Raw genomic sequence first — 24,963 nt, 5'->3', positions numbered from 1 at the left:
CACGGGGCGGGCCAGGGGGGCCGAGAACCTGGTCCAGGCCGGGAGGGATTCCGGAGTGACCTGGGGCTGCCCCACCGCCGGGCTCTGAGGCCTCCGCCCCAGCAGTCAGCACAGATGTGGCATCAGCTGGTCTGTGCGGGCCATTTGCAGCCTGGCCCCGGGCAGCCCTGAGCCAGAATCAGGTCCCCAGTTTGAGCCCAGCTGCTGGGCAGGACCCGGGGACGCTGGCCAGTAGGACGCCGGCCCCGCCCACAGATGAGCGTGGACCCCAGTGCACCTGTGCCTGCACAGCAGCCAGATGAGAGCCCCCTCTGGCGCCAGGGGTGCAGGGGAAGGAGTGATTCAGGCTGGCGGCAGGCGGAGGAGTCATGAGGGAAGGCTTCCTGGTGGAGGGGGCCCTGCGCCCCGAGGGGGAGGGTCTCGGCTGTGGTTGAGGGTCTGGAGGCGCCGCCCGGCCCGACGGTCCCGGCCCCCGCAGGTCAGCACTGCACCGAGGACGTGGACGAGTGCCAGCTCATGCCTAACGCCTGCCAGAATGGCGGGACCTGCCACAATGCCCACGGCGGCTACAACTGCGTGTGCGTCAACGGCTGGACGGGCGAGGACTGCAGCGAGAACATCGACGACTGCGCCAGTGCCTCCTGCTTCCACGGCGCCACCTGCCACGACCGCGTGGCCTCCTTCTACTGCGAGTGTCCCCACGGCCGCACGGGTGAGCGCCGACGAGGCGGGTTCTCGCTGCCCTCGCCCGGCGGTGGGCCCCCTCGGGTCAGGGCTCGCGTGCGTGCCCTTGCGCAGACACACGGACTGCAGCTTTGCGGGGCCTGTGAGGGTGACCCCAAAAGGGGCCTTTCTGGAGTGAAGGGGCTGGCGGGGCTGGGGCATTGTCTGCGGTCAGGGCCGCTGGCAGTGAACTTCCCGGAGTGACTCGGGCATCGTGGGACGCTCCACGGGGTCACTAGCAGTGGCACAGTGGGTGGGGGGGGTTGTCCCTCCCTGGGTAGCCGGGCGAGGGTGGACCCCGGCTGCGGGCAGCCCGCGTTCCCAGGCCGGGGGGCAGTGCCTCGGCTGACCACCACCATGCCATCCAGGTCTGCTGTGCCACCTCAATGACGCCTGTATCAGCAACCCCTGCAATGAGGGCTCCAACTGCGACACCAACCCCGTCAACGGCAAGGCCATCTGCACCTGCCCCTCGGGCTACACGGGGCCGGCCTGCAGCCAGGATGTGGACGAGTGCTCGCTGGGTACGGGCAGCCGAGGGGGCGCCAGGGCGCTGGGAACCTGGCGGAAATAGTCTGGTGGGGGAGGCGGGCACACCCCAGAGGGTTCTGGAGGCCAGGGTTCCCGGAGCCGCCCCTCACCGTGCCGTGCCCGCCCACCCGCAGGCGCCAACCCCTGTGAGCACGCGGGCAAGTGCATCAACACGCTGGGCTCCTTCGAGTGCCGGTGTCTGCAGGGCTACACCGGCCCGCGCTGCGAGATCGACGTCAACGAGTGTGTGTCGAACCCGTGTCAGAACGACGCCACCTGCCTGGACCAGATTGGGGAGTTCCAGTGTATCTGCATGCCCGGTACGTGGCCAGCCTCCCGCCCGACCGTCAGGGGCACCGCCGGGCAAGCAGGGGTAGGGAAGCCGCGTCAAGGCCGACGGACCCCGGGGAGCACCCCGGCCGCACCTCCTCTGCCCCCGGCCTCTGTGCCCACCCAGGCCGCGGCCCCAGCGGGTATCTGGGGAGACCGAGCCAGGCCCGTGGGGCACAGCAGAGAGCAGGCCAGAGCTGGGCAGCTGGGTCACCCCGGGGAGCAGGTGTGGAGGGGGCAGCCCTTGGCTGTGGTGAGGGCCACCAAGGTGGGTCACGGGGTCCTGCCCCCCTTGACCGCCCCCTCCCCGTAGGCTACGAGGGCGTGCACTGCGAGGTGAACACGGACGAGTGTGCCAGCAGCCCGTGCCTCCAGAATGGCCGCTGCCTGGACAAGATCAACGAGTTCGTGTGCGAGTGTCCCACAGGTGAGGCCTGGCCCCAGCCGCGCCCCCCGCGGGAGCGCCCCGCTGTCCCTGCGGGCTGCCGGGTTGGGTCCCCCAGGGGCTGGGTGGGAGACTGCCCACTTTCACCTCGGGAGTGGGCGGGGTGTTTTCAGGCTTCCCCCAGTGGGCAAGGCTGGGTTGGGCAGGGGGTCCTGGCCCCCAACCTTGCTGGGGAGCCCGGGACCCAGAGACCCTCCTCCTGCTGGCGGGTCCCTGGGAGCAGCGGTGTGTTCGCCAGCCCCGGAGGGACCTCGACGGGAGGAGGTCTAGCCTGCCCTGGCCTCCCGTCTCCGCCAGCCTGCAGTGCACACGATGCCCAGGAGGGCCTAAGGAGCCTTTGGGCGCCTGAGTCTGTCCCAGGGGAGGGCTGGGGTCTGGGGGACGCCGGGCCCGGGGAGGTGTTGTGGGTCAGAGCCTTGGCTCTCCCGAGATGCAAATCAGCTGTTCCAGACACCGAGCCGGGAACCCGATTCTCAGCCCAACGAGGCTGTAGCCATAGCAACCGGAGTCAGTCTGGGGCAGAGGCCCCTGTGTGAGGGAGCGGGAGGCGTGTGACCCGAAAGGCGGGAGCTGAAAGGGGACGAGAAGAGAATGGGGGGTTTGCCCAGCCCCGGCCAAAGCACTCTCAAGGGGCCCTCCCAGGCACTCCCTGCGCTTGGCTGGCTGTGGGGCCACTGCGCCCATCGTGTCTGACCACCGTCCCTCTCCCCGGCTGCAGGCTTCACCGGGCACCTGTGCCAGTACGACGTGGACGAGTGTGCAAGCACACCCTGCAGGAATGGCGCCAAGTGTCTGGACGGGCCCAACACCTACACCTGCGTGTGCACGGAAGGTGCGGGGCCGCCCGACTGCCAGGCTGAGCGGGGGGAGGAAAAGCAGGCGTGTAGGGTCCAGGGAAGGGGAACAGCTGGGAGCTGAGGCTGGGAAGGTGACCCCTCATTCTGGGGCCTCTGGTCCAGGGGCCAAGAGCAAGGTGAGGCTCTGACCCGGGCAGTGGGGGACGTCCCCAGACATCCCTCCCCAGTCTCCCCCGGCGGGAGCGCAAGTGACCCTGAGTTGGTTGGTGGCGTCCTGGGATGGGACGGCCGCGTGCCCGGGGCGCAGCCCCACTGAGCCTCTCAGCCCCCGCCCTGCAGGCTACACAGGGCCCCACTGTGAGGTGGACGTTGACGAGTGCGACCCCGACCCCTGCCACTACGGGTCCTGCAAGGACGGCGTTGCCACCTTCACCTGCCTGTGCCGGCCGGGCTACACGGGCCACCACTGCGAGACCAACATCAACGAATGCCACAGCCAGCCCTGCCGCCATGGGGGCACCTGCCAGGACCGCGATAATGCCTACCTCTGCTTCTGCCTCAAGGGGACCACAGGTGCCCGGCCGGGGCTGTGACTGGGGGGCGGGGGGCTGGGGGCGGGAGCGGGAACCGACCGCCTCTGGTCTCCCACCGCCAGGACCCAACTGTGAGATTAACCTGGACGACTGTGCCAGCAACCCCTGTGACTCGGGCACATGTCTGGATAAGATTGACGGCTACGAGTGTGTGTGCGCGCCGGGCTACACAGGTGAGCCGCCCAGGGCTCGGGGACCCGCAGGGCTCTGTCCCCCCGCCCTCGTCACGGCCTTGCCTCAGGGGCCCGGGCTGTGCTCACACGTCAGGGTCTCCGGGATGGGCCAGGTCTGAGGACCGTGGGGGCAGGATGGTGCAGGCCGCCCACCGCCCAGGGCCCAGCTGTCAGACCACCAGCTTTGGCAACAGTGGCAGAGACCACGGAAGGATCGGGGCTCCGGCCGGCACCGGATGGGCATCCCTGGGGCTCTCGTTCCTGGTCAGAGCCGGCCCAGCAGGCCCAGAGCAGAGCCAGGCTCCCGGCACACGTGTTGCCCTGCACGGCCCTCTGCCCTGAGCGTGTCCGGGGCCTCCTGAGCCTCAGCCCTCACCGGCCAGCTCGGCCCCTGGGCCCCAGGAGGGGAGTTTGTGTGGGTGGGAGTCTGCGCCTCGGAAGGACCTGGGGAGGGGGTTCCACGGAGGGGGAGACTGAGGCCCCGAGGGCTGGGACCCCTCCCGCTCTCCCTCCTGGGGGGGGTGGGCGTGGGTGTCTGAGCCGCCACCCCGCGCCACCGCCCGCAGGGAGCATGTGCCACATCAACATCGACGAGTGCGCGGGCAACCCCTGTCACAACGGCGGCACCTGCGAGGACGGCGTCAACGGCTTCACCTGCCGCTGCCCCGAGGGCTACCACGACCCCACCTGCCTGTCCGAGGTCAACGAGTGCAGCAGCAACCCCTGCATCCATGGGGCCTGCCGGGACAGCCTCAACGGGTACGGGGCCGCCCCGCACTCTGCGTCCTCGGGAGCCCTGCCCCAGGGAGGCGGCCTGCTCGGGGGCTGGCGGCTGGCGTGCCGGGGCGGGGCAGTCGCGAAGCCCCGGACTGGCCAGTGGCGGGCCCCGGGCTGAGTGGGTTGGTGCCCTGAAACGTGCCGCCGGGCGCTCGCTCCGCTCCTGGTCTGTGCCCAGCGCTGCCCTGGGCTCTGTGTGCTCACGGGCCACGGTGTGCGCTTGGGACACACATTGGTGCCGTGGCCGCAGGCAGGGTGTCTGTGACACCGCGGCGCGATGAGATGATTGTTCTGGTCTTTGTCCTGGTTCCTGCAATCACTCAGATCTATAGAAGTGGAAGGAGTATCTTTTGTTATTTGTCGAAGCCCCTTTCAAGCACACCTGAGGATGAGGCTGGGTGCCGGGGAACCGTGTGAGGAGGGGGTTGGATCTCTGAGCCCCACCCTGACCTCCAAGGAGGGGAGGGGGGCTGCAGGGTGAGTTAATCACCAACAGCCGGTGATCGAAATTGGTCACGCCTGTGTGAGGAACCCTCCATAAAAATGCAAAGCGCAGGAGTTCAGAGAGCTTCCGTGTCGGCGAACAGGTGCTGGGGTGGCGGGAGCAGCTCTGAGCCCTTCCCCGTACCTGGCCCTGAGCATCTCTTCCATCGGGCTGTTCCTGAGTTTCACCTCTTATAATAGACCACTAATCTTGTAAGTAAACTGTTTTCCTGAGTTTGTGAGCCATTCTAGCAACAAGGAAGGCGTCTGATTCATAGCTGTTCGCTCAGAAGTACAGGTGACAACCTGGGACTTCAGGTTAGTGTCTGACTTGGGGCCGGTCTTCTGGGACCGAGCCCTAGGTGTGGGGTCTGCGCTGATTCCAGGTAGTTAGTGCCAGAAATGAATTGTGGGATACTCAGCTGGTGTCTCCGAAGCTGGAGGATTGCGTGGTGTGCGAAACCCCCTACATGTGTGGCATCAATATTAGAGTGTAGAGAAGCTTACTTTTAGTTTCTGACACCCATTACGTGCCCGGCACTGCTCTGTCTAGATGGGGCCATTGACATGGGCAGGGACCCCATCCCCCCGTTTGGCACAGAGAGGGTAAGCACACTGTTCAGGGCCACACAGCGAGTGAATGGTGGAGGGCCTTCTGACCACTGCCCTGAACTGGGCACTGTCCCCAATCTAGTTTAACAAACCCTCACCACCTTCTTGGGCAAGGTGGGCTATTTAAAGGTGTTTAAAGGACTCCGAGGGTCAGAGCGGACCGGCGCCTCCGTCCAATCAGATCATAGGAAGGTGGCAGAGCGGGGAGTGCCCCCAGCCTAGGCCCTCCCCTCTTGGGCCACAACCTGAGATGCCGTGTGGTCACCTCTGCAGGTACAAGTGTGACTGTGACCCCGGGTGGAGTGGGGCAAACTGTGACATCAACAACAACGAGTGTGAGTCGAACCCCTGTGTCAACGGGGGCACCTGCAAGGACATGACCAGCGGCTACGTGTGCGCCTGCCGGGAAGGCTTCAGTGGTGAGTGGGGCGGGGCTCCTGGTGCAGAGCGGGCCCCCCAGGGCGGCAGCGCGGAGCCAGGACACAGGTCCAGCCACCGCGACCCGTGGCGGCTCCTTCCCTGGTGGGGGTGCGGACCTGCTGGGGTTGACTCCAGGCCCCAGGCTCAGCGCAGGGCCCTTCCTCCACACCAGGTGGGACCTGGCCACGGCACCAAGGGTGACGGCCACACTGACTGCTGTCCCTCCCTCTCCAGGCCCCAACTGCCAGACCAACATCAACGAGTGTGCGTCCAACCCGTGTCTGAACCAGGGCACGTGTATCGATGATGTGGCTGGGTACAAGTGCAACTGCCTCCTGCCCTACACAGGTGAGGGCGGGGCCTGGAGGCGGGGGCGGGGCCTGGAGTGGGGGCGGGGCCTGGGCCGCCCATGGGAGTGGTGCCTGAGGGGTACGCGGTGGCTTTCCGGGGCTGGCCTTGTCTGCATTGCTCGGCGGGCATCCCGAAGGCTCTGCTCTGTACTCGGAGCCTTGGGCCTGGCCACATTAGGGCCTCGCCCTGCAGGTGTCATTGCCAGATGAGCCCACAAAATACCGGGTGCCTGGGAGGAAGTTTTAGTATAAGTAGGTCCCAAGTATTTTATCTGGTGAGGTGGCCCCCTTGGTGGCAGAGCTGGGAGCTGGGCCTGGGCTGTTGGCCTCCACGGCCCAACGACCATGCTGCCTTGGGCCCCCGGGGGCCAGGCCGCCCTCCCCATCCGCTGGCCGGGCCTGAGGGATTCCTTTGATGGCGGGCCCTCTTTGTGTGGGGAAACAAGGAGCCCTCTGTTCCCGCTGAGAGCGGCGGGAGACTTGTCCCCGGGAGTCTCAGCCTCTGCCACTGGCCTGGCCAAGGGGATCGCGAGATATGGTCCCCTCCTTAGAAGAGATTTGCCAAGTGTTAAAAAATAAAAGTCCACAACGACTAGGGCCACCAGCCCCACGGGGAGTAGGCAGAGGGTCATGCCACTGGGGACAGTTGTGGCCCCCAGCGGTCCTGAGAGGGCCCCGGCGGGCGGGGTGGGGCCCATGACTGTGGTTCTCATGACATCGGGCGGCCCATGGCCAGAGCAGTGTTTTCTTTGACCAAAGCTGGGGAGCTGGACTTTCTCTCTTGTACCGGTGAGGAAACTCTCCCCTGGTGGCCGCCCAGGGGCTTCCGCACCCAGGGCGCACCCGAGTCCCTTTCGGACACGTTGACATCGGGGGCCGGAGGGCCGGCGGGGAGGAGCCGGCCTGTGCTGACCTGCTTCCCGTCTGCCCGCTTCCTGCTTCCCTCTGCACAATTGTCGGAAACTCTAGCGAATTTCCTGCCTGCCCGGGTCGCTGTGGAAACCGATAGAAAGAAAGGCCCTGGACAATCACACCCGAGGGCCGGGGAGATAATGGACCACAGGGAAGATAACGCTTCCTCGCGGCCTCAGGACTCAGTCCCGCGGGCTGTAAACAGGAAGCCCTGCATAGGGCTTTCAGGGAGGAAAAGTCCCCCAGTGTGCCCGGGGGTCTAGCCAGACTCCCGTCCCCGTCCTGGGGGTCCTGACACCTCACCCGCTGCTGCCCTGATAAGTAGCCGGTGCTCGGGGCTGAGACTGTCACGTCCCGGCAGCGAGGGCTCGTCCCCTGCTGTCGCAGCCTTTGTTCAGTGGCCTCCTGCGTTGGGCACTTGCTGCCCTTGACACAGAGCCCCTGGATTAGCTCCCAGGCCGCCGGCTCAGTGCAGGGCCCTCTGCTACCAGGAGGTGAGGAGGGGGCGTGAGGCTGGGAGCAGGTACAAGGCCCCTGTGACGTTGTGGGGGGCGTCAGTCCCAGCCCAGCCCTTGCTGCTGGTGCTTTCGGTGGGGTGAGGCCCAGGCCGTGCCCCACAGCCCACTGGGGGGCAGGGGATCATCTGGTTTGTGTTCGGGTCCCGACTCAGGCAGGCGCTCACGGGGGTTCCAGTGCCACGCCGTACGCCCCCCTGCGGGGCAACCAGATGTGCTTTGGTGGTAGGGCCAACCGCAGGCGGTGGCCGCAGTGGCCTCTGTCAGGTGGTGCCGCGGGGCGTTGACCCTCCGGGCCGGGGCTGCCCGCCTCTGCCTCTTCCCCTCAGGAGCCACGTGCGAGGTGGTGCTGGCCCCGTGTGCCCCCGGCCCCTGCAGAAACGGCGGCGAGTGCAAGGAGTCCAAGGACTACGAGAGCTTCTCCTGCGCCTGCCCCGTGGGCTGGCAGGGTGAGCCAGCGAGCCCAGGAGACGCTGGGGCAGGGAGGCTGGGCGTTCCGGGGAGCTTGGGCGTCTGGAGAGCAAGAGGTCGTGAGCGCCCCGTCCTTGGAGATGAGCCAGCGGGCTGCAGAGCCCTCCCAGCCTTGGACGTCTGCATCCTGCTCGGCCCCACGTTGGGGGACAGCAAGTCGGAGAGCCCCTCCTCCCCGGGACGCCCCCAGAGGGCCATCCCGCGGCTGCGGAGACCCCGCTCCTGGGGGGCAGGGGAGAGTCCTGTGGGGAGGAGGCTGAGCTGACAGCTCCGTCTCCCCCTCCCCCAGGGCAGACCTGCGAGATTGACATCAACGAGTGCGTGAAGAGCCCGTGCCGCGCGGGAGCCTCCTGCCAGAACACCAACGGTGGCTACCTCTGCCAGTGCCAGGCCGGCTACACGGGGCGGAACTGCGAGACGGACGTCGATGACTGCCGGCCCAGTGAGTGGCCGGCCAGCCCCGTCCACCTCTGAGATGCTCAGGGCAGGGAGCTCGTCGGGGTCAGATGGGAGAGTGGACGGGGTAGCACCCGGGTGCAGGGTTGGCGCTGGCAGCGCTCTTGGTCCAGCTGGACCCGCCAGGAGGGCGCCCGGTAGGGGGCCGGAGGAGTGCTGGGGGGGTGGCTGCTGTTGACGGAGCACTGTTGACCAGCGAGGGGGTCCCACGTGGTTCTGGAGGCTCTGGAGCCAGGTTGCCAGGCGTCAAGCCCATCCTCGCATCTCCCCACCAGACTCCAGGGCTCCGCCCCCACGGCCTTGCCTGCCCCGGTCCGGCGTGGCTCTTATTCTTGTCGTGACCGCTGTCATGAGGAGCGGGGCTCTCAGACCCCTGGTTCACATGACCTTGGCGTCCAGAGAAGCCGAGTATCTCATCTGGCCTCACTGGCGAGCAGGGAACACTGACTGCAGCCTTGCTTGGTCTCACTGTTAAGCCCGGACGTTCTCCCCGCCCTTGTGGCCTGGGGACCGGGAACACGTGGAGGGGTGTAGACCCCAAGCCCGTGCTGCAGCCTGCTGGGCCGGGGCTCCTGGCCGGACACCGTGGGGGCAGTGCCGGGGTCCCCGCAGCTTCCGTTGCCCTGGCAGTGGGGGTGGTGCCCGCCCATCAGGCCTGCCCTCCCTTCCCCACCCAGACCCATGCCACAACGGGGGCTCCTGCACAGACGGCATCAACACGGCCTTCTGCGACTGCCTGCCCGGCTTCCAGGGCGCCTTCTGCGAGGAGGACATCAACGAGTGCGCCAGCAACCCCTGCCGCAATGGCGCCAACTGCACCGACTGCGTGGACAGCTACACCTGCACCTGCCCCGCGGGCTTCAGTGGGATCCACTGTGAGAACAACACGCCTGACTGCACGGAGAGGTGCGTGGGGGCCACGGCCACCGGTATGGGCGCCGTGCAGGGCAGTCCCGGGCCTTAGGCTGACGTGGGGAGGCAGATGGGCCGCAGGGCCACGCAGTGTCTGGCAACCTGCGCACCGAGCAGGTGTCGGCCTGGTGGGCACACGGTGCCAGTCGGGTTGACTCAGATGCTGTTCCTCCTAAAAGAGCTGTTGTCCACTGACCCGTGTGACTTAGAAGCAGGAACCCTGGTGGTTTATCCTGAAGAACTGGTGTTCCTCTTTCTGTCAGACCAAGGACCTTGTAACCCCTCTTGTTTCCTTATTTGCCTTGGCTGCCAGGAAGCTCAGCGTTGAATGTTATTCTCATCCCTGGTTTCTGACATAACTGTCTCCCGTGTTGTCTGTGCAGTTGTGGTTTCTGCCTATTTTTATCTTAACCGCTATATACCATGTGTGTAATGAAGCTCCTCTCAGCGTGAGTTATAAAGAAGGCAGAGGAAGGGAGTATGACATGGTGTGAGAATCTGAGGTCCCTGGTCCTGTGTTGGCGACCTCCTGGGACTCCTGTTGGCTGACCTCAGGGAGGCTGTTCCTGGCCTGTCCTGGCACTCAGACCCCTTTGGCCACGCTGATTCAAGGGGGAGACGCCAGCGTGGAGGTACCTGCTTCGGCAGGGTCCTGCTGCCCCCACCCCCGCTCACCACCGCCCCCCCTGCTGCCCACCCACCTCCAGCTCCTGCTTCAACGGCGGTACCTGCGTGGACGGCATCAACTCCTTTACCTGCCTGTGTCCGCCAGGCTTCACGGGCAGCTACTGCCAGCACGACATCAATGAGTGCGACTCTCGGCCCTGCCTGCACGGTGGCACGTGCCACGACAGCTATGGCACCTACAAGTGCACCTGCCCGCAGGGCTACACTGGCCTCAACTGCCAGGTGAGTCAGGGCCGCAGGGGTGCCCGCCACTCAGCGTCACAGCCACACCACTGGCTCCCCCTCGCCTCAGCTCCAGCTGGCTTCACCACCCTGGGGTACGGGTGAGAGGGCCAGGCTCAGAGGGCGGGGGTGGCTCCTGGAGATCTGGGCTGAGCTGCCAGATAAGGAGTCAGAGGTGAACTTGAACTCAGGTAGCAGAGGTTTATGGAGCGCGAATGAGGACCGCCTGATCTGGGGGAAGACACTAAAAGCCAGTGTTTTCGTAGGAAATATGTAAAGGTATTAAAGATTTATAGTCATCGAAGATTTTCACATAAAACATCAGTTACAAAAGAGCTGTTTACTCCTTAAGAAAAATCTTCCTTCAAGGAGAGGCAGCTGGGAATTCCCTGGCTGTCCAGTGGTTAGGACTCCACACTTTCACTGCCAAGGGCGCGAGTTTAGTCCCCAGTCGGGGAACTAAGATCCCGTAAGGTGCGTGGCGTGCCCCCTCCCCCCCCCCAAAGAAAGGAAAGGCAGCTGGTGGTCCGGATTCACCGAGGGCCCAGAGCAAGAGAGAGACCCCCACCCCAGCCCCTGGCGGTTCCTGAGCAGGGGGGCCCATGGGCCTCGGGGTCCATTTCTGTAGGATGGGGTCACGAGCCACCTTGGGTGAGAGGTTCTCTGGCGCGTGTGTGTTCCCCTGCCGGGTGGGCTGGGCCCCTTGGGAGTGGCGGGTGGGGCGCTGTGAGCGAGGCCGCCCCCTGCCGCCCCCAGAGCCTCGTGCGCTGGTGTGACTCCTCGCCCTGCAAGAATGGCGGCAGGTGCTGGCAGACCAACGCCTTGTACCGCTGCGAGTGCCACAGCGGCTGGACTGGCCTCTACTGCGACGTGCCCAGCGTCTCCTGTGAGGTGGCCGCCTGGCAGCAAGGTAACCGGCCGTGTCCCGGCGCCCGGGCTTCCCCACAACCACCGGGCGTCTGTCCTCTGAGGTCAGGAGGTTTGCGGTCAGGAGGGGAGCCCAGGCCTCACGCTCTGTCCACCTTGTCCCCTGCAGGCATCAATGTTACCCACCTGTGCCGGAACGGAGGGCTCTGCATGAATGTGGGCAACACGCACCACTGCCACTGCCAAGCGGGCTACACGGGCAGCTACTGCGAGGACCAGGTAGACGAGTGCTCGCCCAGCCCCTGCCAGAACGGGGCCACTTGCACCGACTACCCTGGTGGCTACTCCTGCGAGGTGGGGACCCGTCCCTGGTGAGGGTGTGCGTGTCTGGTATGAGTGTCGTCGAGGGCTGGGCCCTGGGCTGGGAGCCGGTGCAGCAGGGAAGACCAAGCCCATAGACGTGTACAACTTTCAGTCTTATTAAGGGAGGGCTCGGTAATCAGGAAAGACTGCCTGGAGGAGTTGTCCTCTGGGGGGGGCACCTGGAAGAGGAAATGGGACGGGGTTTCCCCTCCCCCAGATTTGCCCCAAGGCCCCCACCTCTATGCTAGGGAACCGGGTCTAACACCCACCTTGGGCAGTAAACTGCAGCTTACTGGGGCCCTTCCCGGGGTCTCCATCTGGGTCCGCCAAGTGGGAGGAACCCCCAGCTTCGCTGGGCAAGAGGGCAGCTCATGGGCCCCATCAGCCTGCACAGGGGGTCGGGGGGCCACACCCCGGCTGCCCACGGAGCCTCAGGCCCGCCCCTCGCTGTCCCCCTGCAGTGCGTGGCTGGTTACCACGGGGTGAACTGCTCCGAGGAGGTCAACGAGTGTCTGTCCCAGCCGTGCCGGAACGGGGGCACCTGCATCGACCTCACCAACACCTACAAGTGCTCCTGCCCCCGGGGCACACAGGGTAGGCAAGGCCACACCCGGGGAGGGAGCGTGCAGGCCCGTGGCCGGCGTCCATTTCCTGGGCGTCCGGGCTCCCTGGTCCTGACCGCTGGCCGAGGGGCGCACCCGGGGGAGGAGCGGGGCCAGTGAGCCGCCGCACGGGCTCTGACGGCGCCTGGGCCTGCAGGCGTGCACTGCGAGGTCAACGTGGACGACTGCAACCCCCCCGTCGACCCCGTGTCCCGGGGCCCCAAGTGCTTTAACAACGGCACCTGCGTGGACCAGGTGGGCGGCTACAGCTGCACCTGCCCGCCCGGCTTCGTGGGCGAGCGCTGTGAGGGTGATGTCAACGAGTGCCTGTCCAACCCGTGCGACGCCCGCGGCACCCAGAACTGCGTGCAGCGCGTCAACGCCTTCCACTGCGAGTGCCGCGCCGGCCACACCGGTGGGTGCCGCCGGCCGGGGGCAGGGAGCGGTGCCGGGGTCGGGGTCAGCCCCTCACACCTGCTCTCGTCCCCAGGGCGCCGCTGTGAGTCGGTCATCAACGGCTGCAAGGACAGGCCCTGCAAGAACGGGGGCAGCTGTGCCGTGGCCTCCAACACCGCCCGCGGGTTCATCTGCAAATGCCCAGCGGTAGGTACAGCCGGGCAGGTGGTGGGAAGGGCCCTGTGCGGCCAGGAGGGCTCCCTGGTCGGAAGGTGACAGGAGGACGTGCCTGCTTGGCGCACCTGGGGTACTGAGGTGGCCAGAGAACCCCGCCTCCCCCCAGCCCACACACGTGCCGGAGGACAACGGGTGGCTTGAGTGTCTGGACTCCAGCCTCCTCGTTCCCCTCGAGACCGTGTGTTTTGTGTCAATAAACTTTATGTTTAGAGCACTTTTATAGAAAAATCGTGCAGAAGGAGGGTTCCCACGTACCCCCTCCCTCTACACACCTAGTTTCCCAGTTGTTAGCAACTTGCCCTCACGTGGAACACTGTTACCACTTACCACGGGCATTAATACATTGTTACATGATCAACACTGATACACTGTTAAGTCAAGTCTGCTCTTCTGTGGTGTTTGAGTCTGACACACGTGTAGTGTCACATGTGCACTGTTGCAGGATCACGTGGGTCTTTCGGTGCCCTAAAACCGCCCCACGCTCCCCGCTGTGCTCCCTCTTCCCTCACTCGCAGCCCCTGGGAACCCCCGAGCGTTTTATGTTGACTTTCTTTAAAGGGTCTGGCTGCCCGGGGAAAGGGGTATGGGGGATGCAGAGGCACGGCCAGGCCTCGGCGGGTCCCTGGGCGTCTGGGGAGCCGGCCCACCCCGACATCCCCTGTGTGGCCCCTTCCCGGCAGGGCTTCGAGGGTGCCACGTGTGAGAATGACGCACGCAGCTGCGGCAGCCTGCGATGCCTCAACGGCGGCACCTGCATCTCGGGCCCACGCAGCCCCGCCTGCCTGTGCCTGGGCCCCTTCACCGGCCCCGAGTGCCAGTTCCCTGTCAGCAGCCCCTGCCTGGGTGGCAACCCCTGCTACAACCAGGGCAGCTGCGAGCCCACGTCCGAGAGCCCCTTCTACCGCTGCCTGTGCCCCGCCAAGTTCAACGGGCTCCTGTGCCATATCCTGGACTACAGCTTCGGCGGAGGCGTGGGCCTCGACATCCCCCCGCCGCAGATCGAGGAGGCCTGCGAGCTCCCCGGCTGCCGCGAGGAGGCCGGCAACAAGGTCTGCAGCCTGCAGTGCAACAACCACGCCTGCGGCTGGGACGGCGGCGACTGCTCCCTCAACTTCAACGACCCCTGGCAGAACTGCACGCAGGCCCTGCGGTGCTGGAAGTACTTCAGCAACGGCCGCTGCGACAGCCAGTGCAACTCGGCCGGCTGCCTCTTCGACGGCTTCGACTGCCAGCGCGCAGAAGGCCAGTGCAAGTAAGGCCCGCGGGGACGGCCGCTCTGCGCCGCGGGGGCCCCGGGGCTCGCGGGGCAGCACGAGGGAGCCGTCCGCTCACGGGCAGGGGGAGGGCAAGGGGCGCGGGCGGAGGAAGGGCCCCGAGCTCGCGGGCGGGGCGGCGGGGGGGGGCAGGTGCTGGCCGAGGGTCCCCCGGGGGCCTGGCATGGAGGGAGCCCTGAGCGCGCCCTGTGCCCACAGCCCCCTGTACGACCAGTACTGCAAGGACCACTTCAGGGACGGGCACTGCGACCAGGGCTGCAACAGCGCCGAGTGCGAGTGGGACGGGCTGGACTGCGCGGGGCACGTGCCCGAGCGGCTGGCGGCCGGCACGCTGGTGCTGGTGGTGCTGATGCCGCCCGAGCAGCTGCGCAACCACTCCCTGCACTTCCTGCGCGAGCTCAGCCGCCTGCTGCACACGAACGTGGTCTTCAAGCGCGACGCCAGCGGCCAGCAGATGATCTTCCCCTACTACGGCCGCGAGGAGGAGCTGCACAAGCACCCCATCAGGCGCTCTGTGGCCGGCGGGGCCTCGCTGCTCCCAGGCAGCGGGGGCGGGCGCCGACGCAGGGAGCTGGACCCCATGGACATCCGCGGGTGGGTGCGCTCCCGCGGGGCTCCTCCCACCCGCGCGGGCCAGGCCCTCCCTGGCCATCAGGGCCGCCCCCCGAGCGTCAGCGCTCTTCCCACTACGTGGCGAAGGAGACCCAGGACTTATGGGTCCTGGGAGGGGTGAGGGGCGGAGACGGCATTCCCCCGGGACTCTTCACCCCATGGCCCGTGCCCTGGAGCCTGGGGTCGGCACTCGGGGGAGGGTCAGGCTCTCGACATGGCTTTCCTCCCGAGACGAGGAACAGGGGCGCCCGTGGCCCTCGAGGGAGCCCTGGGGCCGGGGGTGGGGCGGGCGCGCTCTGAGGGGTGTCTGGGATGGGCAGCCACGTGTGCCCTGCCGGGGCGCACATGGTGTCCACCTCCAGGGTCGTTCCTGTCCTGACCCAGCTCCCCGCCGCCCCAGGCTGCCCCCTCGGGTTCTGGGAGTGCCTCTGCCCGCGCCCATCAGGGTGATGCCACAGGGCCCAGAGCTGGCCTCTGGGGGCAGCAGGCTGGGTGGGCACGGGGGAGGCTGGGGCCCGAGCCCCCTGTGACCCCTGTGCGCCCCCAGGTCCATCGTCTACCTGGAGATCGACAACCGGCAGTGCGTGCAGTCATCCTCCCAGTGCTTCCAGAGCGCCACGGACGTGGCCGCCTTTCTGGGCGCGCTTGCCTCGCTGGGCAGCCTCAACATCCCCTACAAGATCGAGGCCGTGCAGAGTGAGTGGCCCGCCCTGCTCGCCCAGCCGCACTCCCTCGGGAGCTGTTGCGTGCACTGGGAGGGGTCCGCCTGGGAGGGGCTGTCTCCCAGCTCCCCTCCAAGACGCTCACGTTCTCCGTGCCATTCGCCACCCACGGGGGTGTCACGCCATCCAGAGTTTCGGGAGTGCTTTGCTGGCGTTTTCCGCCCCGCACTCTCTCCCTCCCACAGTGACAGCTGTCAGCGAGGCTGGCCCAGGGGAACCAGCACATCCACCAGAAAGTGGGAGCCTTTTTCTCGCCCCACCCCTTCCTCCTGATTTTTCTTTGTTGGGTATTATTTCAAAATCATTACAGCTTTTTTTTAAAAAAAAAAGGAGAGAGAGAGAAAAGAATTGATCGGTGTCATGTGAAGTGTTGAAGTTTGTATCTCGAAAATCCCCCTAAATCCTTTGTCTTAACAGCTCAATGCAAGTGCAGTGATTTGAAGTTGGCTAATCCTTCTCCCTTAAAGGAGAAAAAAGTAAAAGCCGTCTCCAGATAGCCGGCTGGTGCAGGAGAGAATTTAGCGATAGTTTGCAATTCTGATTAATCGCGTAGAAAATGACCTTATTTTGGGGGGCGGGATGGAGGAGAGTGGGCGAGGAGGCGCCCGGCCCTGGAGCCAGTGTGCTGCCCCCGGCCGCCAGCCTGCCTGGTAGCTCGGCCTGATGTCCGGGCGCCCGCCCGCGGCCCCTGTGCCCGCAGGTGAGACGGTGGAGCCGCCCCCGCCCCCGCCGCTGCACTTCATGTACGTGGCCGTGGTGGCCTTCGTGCTGCTCTTCTTCGTGGGCTGCGGGGTGCTGCTGTCGCGGAAGCGCCGGCGGCAGCATGGCCAGCTCTGGTTCCCCGAGGGCTTCAAGGTGTCGGAGGCCAGCAAGAAGAAGCGGCGGGAGCCCCTCGGCGAGGACTCCGTGGGCCTCAAGTTAGTGGACGTGGCCGCGGCATATGGGGGACTTGCGGGAGGCGGGGCTACCCCCTGTGGACCCACGGGCCCCACCTCAGGCGCCAGGCACGGGCAGGGCCCCGGGGGTCTCCCGGGAGCCCCGCTCAGTCCCGCCTCCCCACCCCCTCACCCCCAGGCCCCTGAAGAACGCCTCGGACGGCGCCCTCATGGACGACAGCCAGAACGAGTGGGGCGACGAGGGCCTGGAAGCCAAAAAGTTCCGGGTGAGTTGGGGCTCCAGGGCCCCCGCCCCCGCCCCAGCCCCTCACCCCTCCCGGCCCCTTAGGACGTGGCCCTCTGCTCGACCCTCTTCCTTAGTTCGAGGAGCCCGTGGTCCTCCCCGACCTGGATGACCAGACAGACCACCGGCAGTGGACCCAGCAGCACCTGGACGCCGCTGACCTCCGCGTGTCCGCCATGGCCCCCACGCCGCCCCAGGGCGAGGCCGACACTGACTGCATGGACGTCAACGTCCGCGGGCCGGGTAGGTGCCACCGGCCCCCCGCTCCACCCTCGGCGCTCCACCCCGGGGCACCTAGCCGCTTCGGGCAGCCTGCTCTTCCCTGACCTCGTGACCCGCCTGCCCCCCTCCCCTGAGCCCTCGGGCTCAGTACCTGGAAGCTCAGCTTCGGGGGGATGAGACCTGGGAGGGCGTGGGGACCCCGAGGAGTCGCTCAGCCTCCTCACTGGCTCCCCCCTCGGGGTGACGGTCTCAAAACTCACTCTGCCCTCCGAGTTAATTTCTTGATCCGAAACGCTTCTTCTGAGACACCCGAGGTGTTGGTTTCCTAACCACCCATTTCTTACATGGTCTCTTTCCTGGCTGTGCTGTTGGTGAAGGTCTCGGGCAGGTCAGGAAGCGGAGCGGCGGGCGTCTCTGTCGCCCACCAGCCCGTTGGAGCTGGACTTGGCTCTGCCCTCGGGGCGCTTGGATGGACCGCGTTGGCCCCAGGCAGGGTGGCCTCCGTGGGCCGCGTGTCCACAGGGCTGCCCGCCGCTGCGGACCGGTGTCACAGTCCCAGAGCAGCTGCTGGGGGCCGGCCTTCCTGACCAGGCCCCGCCCCTGTCCCGCCCCTGTCCCGCCCCTGCAGACGGCTACACGCCCCTCATGATAGCCTCCTGCAGTGGAGGGGGCCTGGAGACGGGCAACAGCGAGGAGGAGGAGGACGCACCCGCGGTCATCTCGGACTTCATCTACCAGGGCGCCAGCCTGCACAACCAGACGGACCGCACCGGCGAGACCGCCCTGCACCTGGCGGCCCGCTACTCGCGCTCTGACGCGGCCAAGCGGCTGCTGGAGGCCAGCGCTGACGCCAACATCCAGGACAACATGGGCCGCACCCCGCTGCACGCGGCCGTGGCTGCCGACGCGCAGGGTGTCTTTCAGGTGGGCAGCCCTGCCCGCGCCCTTCTGCCAGCTCGCGCCCGCCTTCCCTCCTCGTAGGCGGGCCCCGGGGCCCTCATTCCAAGCATGGCCAGAGCCGGGGCAGCTGGCGTCTCCCCCTCTTCCCCATCTCGAGCCTCTGCACCCTGAAGCGGGCCCGAGGCCGGGAGGGCATCAAAGCCCCGTGTCGTCCTCGAGGAGGAGCCAGGCTCCGTCCCCTGCGTCTGCCCCTCCTGCCTTGCCCCTCCCTCCCTGCTTTGGCTGGAGGCGTCGCCTCTGGCGGTGGGGAGAAGGGCTGGAGGCTGCTGTTTGCTGCCTGCAAACCGGGGGCTCTGGCCTTGCTGGGGGTCTCAGGACCAGGGTGGATTAGGGACTTGGATGCCCGGGCCTCTGGGGCATGTCCTTGGCAGAGGTGCTTTGAAAGCCGCCGGCCGGTCCCCCTGCCTCAGACCAACCAGGCTCTGGGCAGTGCTGCTCTGGGGCACAGACGGGGGTTTTAATTTAGTAATTTTTGACATGTTGTCTTTCTATGGAAGTAAGAGATCAAGGACGATTTAAATGAGCCCCTGGAGGCAGGCCCTGGCGAGTTTGCTCTGGCAGCCTCTCTGGCGCTTAGAGACAAATTCCCACGGGCGCTTGCTTCACAGGAGTTAGGCCCGTCCCACACATGGCTTGGTCCCCAGCTCCTTTCACCCACCAGCAAATAGTGACCGTCCTTCTCACGGGTGCTCTGGCCCCGGCCCCTCTAGCAGCGGCCGGTGGTTCTCCGCCCCCCCCCAACCCCAACCCCATGGCCGTCCAGTCTCGCTGGGGCCACTTAGACCCCAGGAGGGGCTGCTTCCATGTCAAGGATCGGATCCCAAGCATTTGTCCCAGGTGGGGGCCTCGTGCTCCCACTGGCCGAGCCTGAGACCTTCCCTGTCGCCTAGATCCTGATCCGGAACCGAGCCACGGACCTGGACGCCCGCATGCACGACGGCACAACTCCACTGATCCTGGCCGCCCGCCTGGCCGTCGAGGGCATGCTGGAGGACCTCATCAACTCCCACGCCGACGTCAACGCTGTGGACGACCTGGGTGAGCCAGGCTGCGCCCAGCCCAGCCCGCGGGGGTGCCTGCGGGCACCTGCTCCTCGCTAACCCGCCCTCTGCTTCCCCTCGCAGGCAAGTCCGCCCTGCACTGGGCCGCCGCAGTGAACAACGTGGAGGCCGCCGTCGTGCTCCTGAAGAACGGGGCCAACAAGGACATGCAGAACAACAAGGTGGGCCGGGCTAGCAAGTCACGTCCCCTAACACCGCTCTTTTCCGACTGGGGGACCCCCAAGCCAGTGACTTCAGCTCCTGGGCCTCAGCTCCCTAACCTGTAAAGTCCCCGGAGGACGCCCCGGCACACAGATGGGGACCCCTCAGCGAGTGCCTGGGTGTCGTTGGCTCTCCCTCCCTCCCTCCTGCCGTATTTATGGGTCCCCCCTCGAGCGCAGGGCGTGCATCCCAGCGTAGCGAGTGAGCGGCTGCAGCTGTCCGCTCTCTGTCACTGTGACCTGGACCTCACCCCTGTCCCTGCCTGTCCCTGGGTGGGGTGGAGTGACCCAGATGGTGCACGTTGAGTCAAGAGGCTGGTGGGCGTGGGGGGCCCTGTGCTGGGAGGCCCCCAAGTGTAAACGCGAGTGGCCACCTTCTGCGCCTGGACCGTCCCCCGGTCTCCCTCAGCGTTGCCACAGTCTGTGCCCTGAGGCTAAGGAGGCGCTTTCCTTCCTCCCCAACCCGGTCTGACCCCACGTCTCCTGAACTTGTCGCTGGGCTCCTCTGTGTGTCCAGCCCCACCCCATACTTCACTGACCCCTGGTTGCGTTTCAGACTGTCCCGGGGGAGGGGCGCAGGGGGCAGTGTTGGGCCCAGCAGCTCCTGAGTCCGCGGTGGGGCAGAGACGTGATCCCACCTCCCGCTGGGGAGACTCGGCCTCGGAGACGGAGGGGCTGGCCGAAGGGACTGCCGTGGTGTGGCAGCGGCCGTGGCCGAGGCCTTGTGTGTACCAGGCAGGCACCATCAGGCCTCACCCCACACACACAGCAGCCTCGGGGGCATATGCGGCATGCCCACTGTACAGATGAGAAAACCAAGACCCAGGGACAGAGCTAAGATGTCAGGGTCCCTGGGGGACCGTGTGGTGCCCACGGATGCACCTTAGGCATCCCCAAGCCCCTGAAATTGTGGCAGCGTTTGTGTCTGTGCAGGTCTGGAGGGAGGGAAGAGGGGCCGCAGTCTGTTAGATTTCCTGTGGGGCCTATGACCCCCGGAAAGGTGAAGGTTTACTGATTTAGAATTTAGGATCCCACAGACCGTCTCTGGGTGGGTCTCAGAAGATGTATTTAAGGCCGTTTTTGTTAAGACTTAACAGGCCAGGTAAAGGTAGCACGCTGGGGAGGGTTGAGATGAGCTGCCCCCCCCCGGCCGTGGCCAGGAGGAGGGGGGCAGACCGCCAGTCCCTCTGGTGACAGGTGACCTCCTCACCTGCCCCCGTCCATTCCCACAGGAGGAGACGCCCTTGTTCCTGGCCGCCCGGGAGGGCAGCTACGAGACGGCCAAGGTACTGCTGGACCATTTCGCCAACCGGGACATCACGGACCACATGGACCGCCTGCCCCGCGACATCGCGCAGGAGCGCATGCACCACGACATCGTGCGGCTGCTGGACGAGTACAGCCTGGTGCGCAGCCCCCCGCTGCACGGCGCGCCCACCCTGTCGCCCCCGCTCTGCTCTCCCGGCGGCTACCTGGGCAACCTCAAGCCCGCCGTGCAGGGCAAGAAGGCCCGCAAGCCCAGCACCAAGGGCCTGGCCTGCGGCGGCAAGGAGCCCAAGGACCTCAAGGCGCGGAGGAAGAAGTCCCAGGACGGCAAGGGCTGCTTGCTGGACAGCTCGAGCGTGCTGTCGCCCGTGGACTCCCTGGAGTCCCCCCACGGCTACCTGTCGGACGTGGCCTCCCCGCCCCTCCTGCCCTCCCCTTTCCAGCCGTCTCCCTCTATGCCCCTCAGCCACCTGCCCGGGATGCCCGACGCCCACCTGGGCGTCAGCCACCTGAGCGTGGCGGCCAAGCCCGAGATGGCAGCGCTGAGTGGGGGCGGCCGGCTGGCCTTCGAGGCGGGGCCGCCACGCCTCTCCCACCTGCCCGTGGCTTCCGGCACCAGCACGGTCCTGGGTGCCGGCGGCAGCGGGAGCTGCGGTGGGGCCGTGAATTTCACCGTGGGCGGGGCCGCAGGCTTGAACGGCCAGTGCGAGTGGCTGTCCCGGCTGCAGAATGGCCTGGTGCCGAACCAGTACAACCCGCTGCGGGGGAGCGTGGCGCCGGGCACCCTGAGCACGCAGGCCCCCGCCCTCCAGCGCGGCATGGTGGGCCCGCTGCACGGCGGCCTGTCTGCCACCGCCCTGTCCCAGATGATGAGCTACCAGGCCCTGCCCAACACGCGGCTGGCCGCCCAGCCTCACCTGGTGCAGCCGCAGCAGCAGCAGCAGAACTTGCAGATGCAGCCACCGAACATGCAGCCGCAGGCACCGCAGCCGCACCTCGGCGTGGGCTCGGCCACCAGCGGCCACGTGGGCCGGAGCTTCCTGGCGGGGGAGCTGAGCCAGGCGGACGTGCAGCCCCTGGGTCCCGGCAGCCTGGCGGCGCACACCGTCCTGCCGCAGGACAGCCAGGTCCTGCCCACGTCGCTGCCGGCCGCGCTGGCCCCGCCCATGACCACCGCCCAGTTCCTGACGCCCCCCTCCCAGCACAGCTACTCCTCCCCCGTGGACAACACCCCCAGCCACCAGCTGCAGGTGCCCGAGCACCCCTTCCTCACCCCGTCCCCAGAGTCCCCCGACCAGTGGTCCAGCTCATCGCCACACTCCAACATCTCCGACTGGTCCGAGGGCATCTCCAGCCCGCCCACCAGCATGCCGTCCCAGATCGCCCACGTTCCTGAGGCCTTTAAGTAAACAGCCGGCTGCCCCCAAGGACCCCGCGCTTCCTTTCCCAAGCCCTGCTGGACGTTCGCGTGCGCTCCGTGGATGTCGGGGCCGACCAAAGGAGCTTTTTTCAAAAAATACGTCTTTATACAAAATAAGAGGACAAGGATTTTTAATTTTTTTTTTTTTTTTTTTAGTATTTATTTATGTACTTTTATTTTACCTGGAAACACTGTCTTTTTATTTATATGTACTGTTTTGTATATCACCAGGTAGCAACTTTTATCTGCTCCAAGAAAATAAACTAGTTCTCAATCATGATTTCCCTGCTTAGGATAAAGATTCCTAGGTGTTTGTAAAATATAAACAAAGATTCATGATTTCCAAATGCCATTTATTTATTGATTTCCTTTTTTTTTTTTTTTTTTAATCCGAAAAGAAATGTCAGAGAAGGGAGGTTTTTGAGTCAGCATTGTTCAAAAAGCTCCCGGGGTGCCCGGGCCTGCTGCCGTTTCCCCAGACAGCCCCCTCACCCCTCCTCCAAAGCCGGAGCGCTCCCCCGACCCCCGCTCCCAGGAGCACCTGCGTTTTGCGAGAAGATGCAGCTAGAGATAGAAAAGCAGACCCTTTACTCCTTTGGCACATGGGTTAATTTGCATCTAAAATAGGAAAGTAACGTGAAATGATATGGTTTATGCATTTTGGTGTTCTTTTAAATGACTTTTTTAAAACATGCTTTTAAAAATGTGTTCTTGGGGTATACCAAGGATACATTTCATGGTACCAATCATGAATCTTTGTTTCGGGTTCAGTATTACGTAGTTGTTCATTGGTCTTGTGAGTTCTTGTTCTTTCTGGAGGCTCCCAGGTCCCCCCCCCCAAGCCCCCGCTGATATTTAAGCATCGTGCGGAGTGAGAAGTCAGAGGCGTGGTACCCACCTTGGACCCCACGTCGGGGAGGCCTACCCCTTTCTGGGGAAAGACACTGCCTGGGCCACCCCGTTGGAGGCGTCTCGACTTGAACCGCGTCTCCCAGGTTCAGCGGAAGACGGACTGGTGCTCCTGGGGCCCGAGCGCTGATGGGCCCTGTCGTTACAGGAGACTTGGAGAAACATGGTGTGCAGCCTCACTGCTCAGAGACCCTCGTGCCAGGGCCCGGCGCGGCTCAGTGGGGCGCTTGGGGCGCCGGGAGCCTGCTCTCGGGCCACCCCTCCTGGTTCAGGGGGGGGCGTGCGCCCGGGGGAGGGAGCAGATTCTTACATTATCAAGTATAAGCCTGTGGCAGAGTAAATGTCTGTAAATACATTTCTAAAGGGGGATTTTGTTTAAGAAATCTGATTGAACAAATCTGTCAGGGGTCATGTTGGTAAGGGATGTCAGAACGCAGGCCCCACGACCTGACCTGCAGCTGCCGGACCGTAGCTCCTGAGAGCAAAGCCAGGGAGAGTCCTGCCGCCCACTGTGCTCCGGCGGCTGCTCGGGCCTCGCCGGGCACAATGTTGGGCCACCCCTAGCGGGCATGACCAGACACGTCCTAAGATGTTGCTTCTTACTGTGTTTTATAAAATAGAGTGTAGTTTACATGAAAAGGAAACTTTTTTAAAAAGTTATCTACATGCAAAACTGCAGGTGATGAAAATGATGTATTTTTTTTTCATCTTTTTTGTTAGCTGATTTGCAATAAAAATGATTCTGATGGTCGTCCAGATTTTGCTAACCTCGGTTGTGGTGCTGGCTTGCTTTCTGAGAGGGAGGAAGAACAGGGCAATCTGCTCCGAAGTACCTCCTGATGGGAGAGCGGTGGTGAGACCGCCCAGCCCTGGCCCGTGGGCGCCGGCGTCACTCTGTCCGCTCGGAAGGTGTCCAGTGTCCCTGTCTACAACGGGGAGGCAGACACCCCACAGGCAGACACCCGGGCACATACAGCCCGACACCAGGCTCCGGGCTCTCCCATCTGTCTGGGCCACGGAGGGCGAGGCACCACTGACTAGTGTGGGGACCACGGCCCGGGGGCCGCTGCAGGGAAGAGGGGCACAGCGAGGGGCCGGGAGGCCACGGGGAGGAGTCCAGACCCTAGTGTGAGGTCAGTGGGAGCCACGGGAACATCCGAGCAGGGGCACCATGGGGGTGACCCCAAGGGGTGCAGGCTGGGCAGAACCATTGGCTCAGGAATCCTGAGTTGGGCCATCAGACGCCCATGTGGGCCTCTCCTTGTCCCTCCTCCCCACCTGGCCTGGGCCCGCCTCTCACCTGGCCCCGCCTCTTCTCTACCTGAGCCCACCCCTTCTCTACCTGGCCCCGCCCCCAGGCCAGTGGCTTCAAAACAGATTTTGTTTTTTTAATTAAAAAAAATTTTTTTTTAAACTTTATTTATTTTTTGGCTATGTTGGGTCTTTGTTGCTGCACACGGGCTTTCTTTAGTTGTGGAGAGCGGGGGCTACTCTTTGTTGTGCGCAGGCTTCTCGTCACGGTGGCTTCTCTTGCTGCGGAGCACGGGCTCTAGGCGCGTGGGCTTCAGTAGTTGTAGCGCGCAGGCTCAGTAGTTGTGGCGCACGGGCTGAGTTGCTCCGCAGCATGTGGGATCTTCCTGGACCAGGGATCGAACCCGTGTCCCCTGTATTGGCAGGAGGATTCTTAACCACTCTGCCACCAGGGAAGTCCCCAAACCAGATTAACAGAGAGTCCGGTGACCCCCTTCCACTGCAAAGTGCCGCCTGCCCCTGGGCCTGGCCTATCCAGGCACAAAGGTGAACCCAAGATTTCCTCACTGAGTTCGGATGCTTCGTTCCTGGGACAGGAGGTTCTGGGAAGTGGAATGTGGCAAATGGCTGAGTTTTCATCTTCGGGGGGGCGGTACTCAGCCTGAATTCTGCCCAAAGAACACCCACACGGCAAAATTACACTCCTAGGTGTACACTTGAGAGAAGTGAAAACAGACTCACACAAGTGCATCTACACACATGCTCACAGCAGCCAAGAGGTAGGAACAACCCAAATGCCCATCAGCTGCCAAATGGATGAACCAAATGTAGTAGGCCCACACTGTGACGCTTAATTTTATGTGTCAACTTGGCTGGGGGGCCATTTGGCCAAACGTGAGGGTGTTTCTGGATGAGATTAGCATTGGAATCTGTGGGCTGAGTAAAGCAGACACCCCCCCCACCCCCGGTGTGGGTGGGTCTCACCCAATCAGGTGAAGACTTGAATAGAATGA

General features: G+C 64.8%; 1 protein-coding gene across 1 annotated transcript in view; it reads left to right on the top strand.

Moving 5' to 3' along the window:
• The window catches only part of NOTCH1 (notch receptor 1), a 46,996-nt gene extending 23,530 nt beyond the window's left edge, over positions 1-23,466 (top strand). Inside the window, exons 6-34 of the mRNA XM_057548324.1 lie at positions 479-712; positions 1,092-1,247; positions 1,389-1,574; positions 1,898-2,011; positions 2,748-2,861; positions 3,166-3,399; positions 3,482-3,592; positions 4,159-4,351; positions 5,738-5,883; positions 6,119-6,232; positions 7,991-8,110; positions 8,422-8,574; positions 9,266-9,494; positions 10,208-10,409; positions 11,166-11,319; positions 11,446-11,630; positions 12,101-12,233; positions 12,399-12,656; positions 12,732-12,844; positions 13,555-14,126; positions 14,347-14,742; positions 15,308-15,456; positions 16,183-16,399; positions 16,557-16,644; positions 16,739-16,904; positions 17,512-17,807; positions 18,734-18,881; positions 18,968-19,065; positions 20,337-23,466. Coding sequence (XP_057404307.1) covers positions 479-712; positions 1,092-1,247; positions 1,389-1,574; positions 1,898-2,011; positions 2,748-2,861; positions 3,166-3,399; positions 3,482-3,592; positions 4,159-4,351; positions 5,738-5,883; positions 6,119-6,232; positions 7,991-8,110; positions 8,422-8,574; positions 9,266-9,494; positions 10,208-10,409; positions 11,166-11,319; positions 11,446-11,630; positions 12,101-12,233; positions 12,399-12,656; positions 12,732-12,844; positions 13,555-14,126; positions 14,347-14,742; positions 15,308-15,456; positions 16,183-16,399; positions 16,557-16,644; positions 16,739-16,904; positions 17,512-17,807; positions 18,734-18,881; positions 18,968-19,065; positions 20,337-21,779 — 6,722 coding nt within the window. The 3' untranslated portion in view covers positions 21,780-23,466. The remainder of the gene's footprint in view (positions 1-478; positions 713-1,091; positions 1,248-1,388; positions 1,575-1,897; positions 2,012-2,747; positions 2,862-3,165; positions 3,400-3,481; positions 3,593-4,158; positions 4,352-5,737; positions 5,884-6,118; positions 6,233-7,990; positions 8,111-8,421; positions 8,575-9,265; positions 9,495-10,207; positions 10,410-11,165; positions 11,320-11,445; positions 11,631-12,100; positions 12,234-12,398; positions 12,657-12,731; positions 12,845-13,554; positions 14,127-14,346; positions 14,743-15,307; positions 15,457-16,182; positions 16,400-16,556; positions 16,645-16,738; positions 16,905-17,511; positions 17,808-18,733; positions 18,882-18,967; positions 19,066-20,336) is intronic.
• Positions 23,467-24,963: the final 1,497 nt, after the last annotated feature.

The sequence above is a fragment of the Balaenoptera acutorostrata genome, chromosome 6 (assembly GCF_949987535.1).
Source record: "Balaenoptera acutorostrata chromosome 6, mBalAcu1.1, whole genome shotgun sequence".
Classification (NCBI taxonomy): Eukaryota; Metazoa; Chordata; class Mammalia; order Artiodactyla; family Balaenopteridae; genus Balaenoptera; species Balaenoptera acutorostrata.
This window is presented reverse-complemented; position numbering and strand designations above follow the sequence as displayed.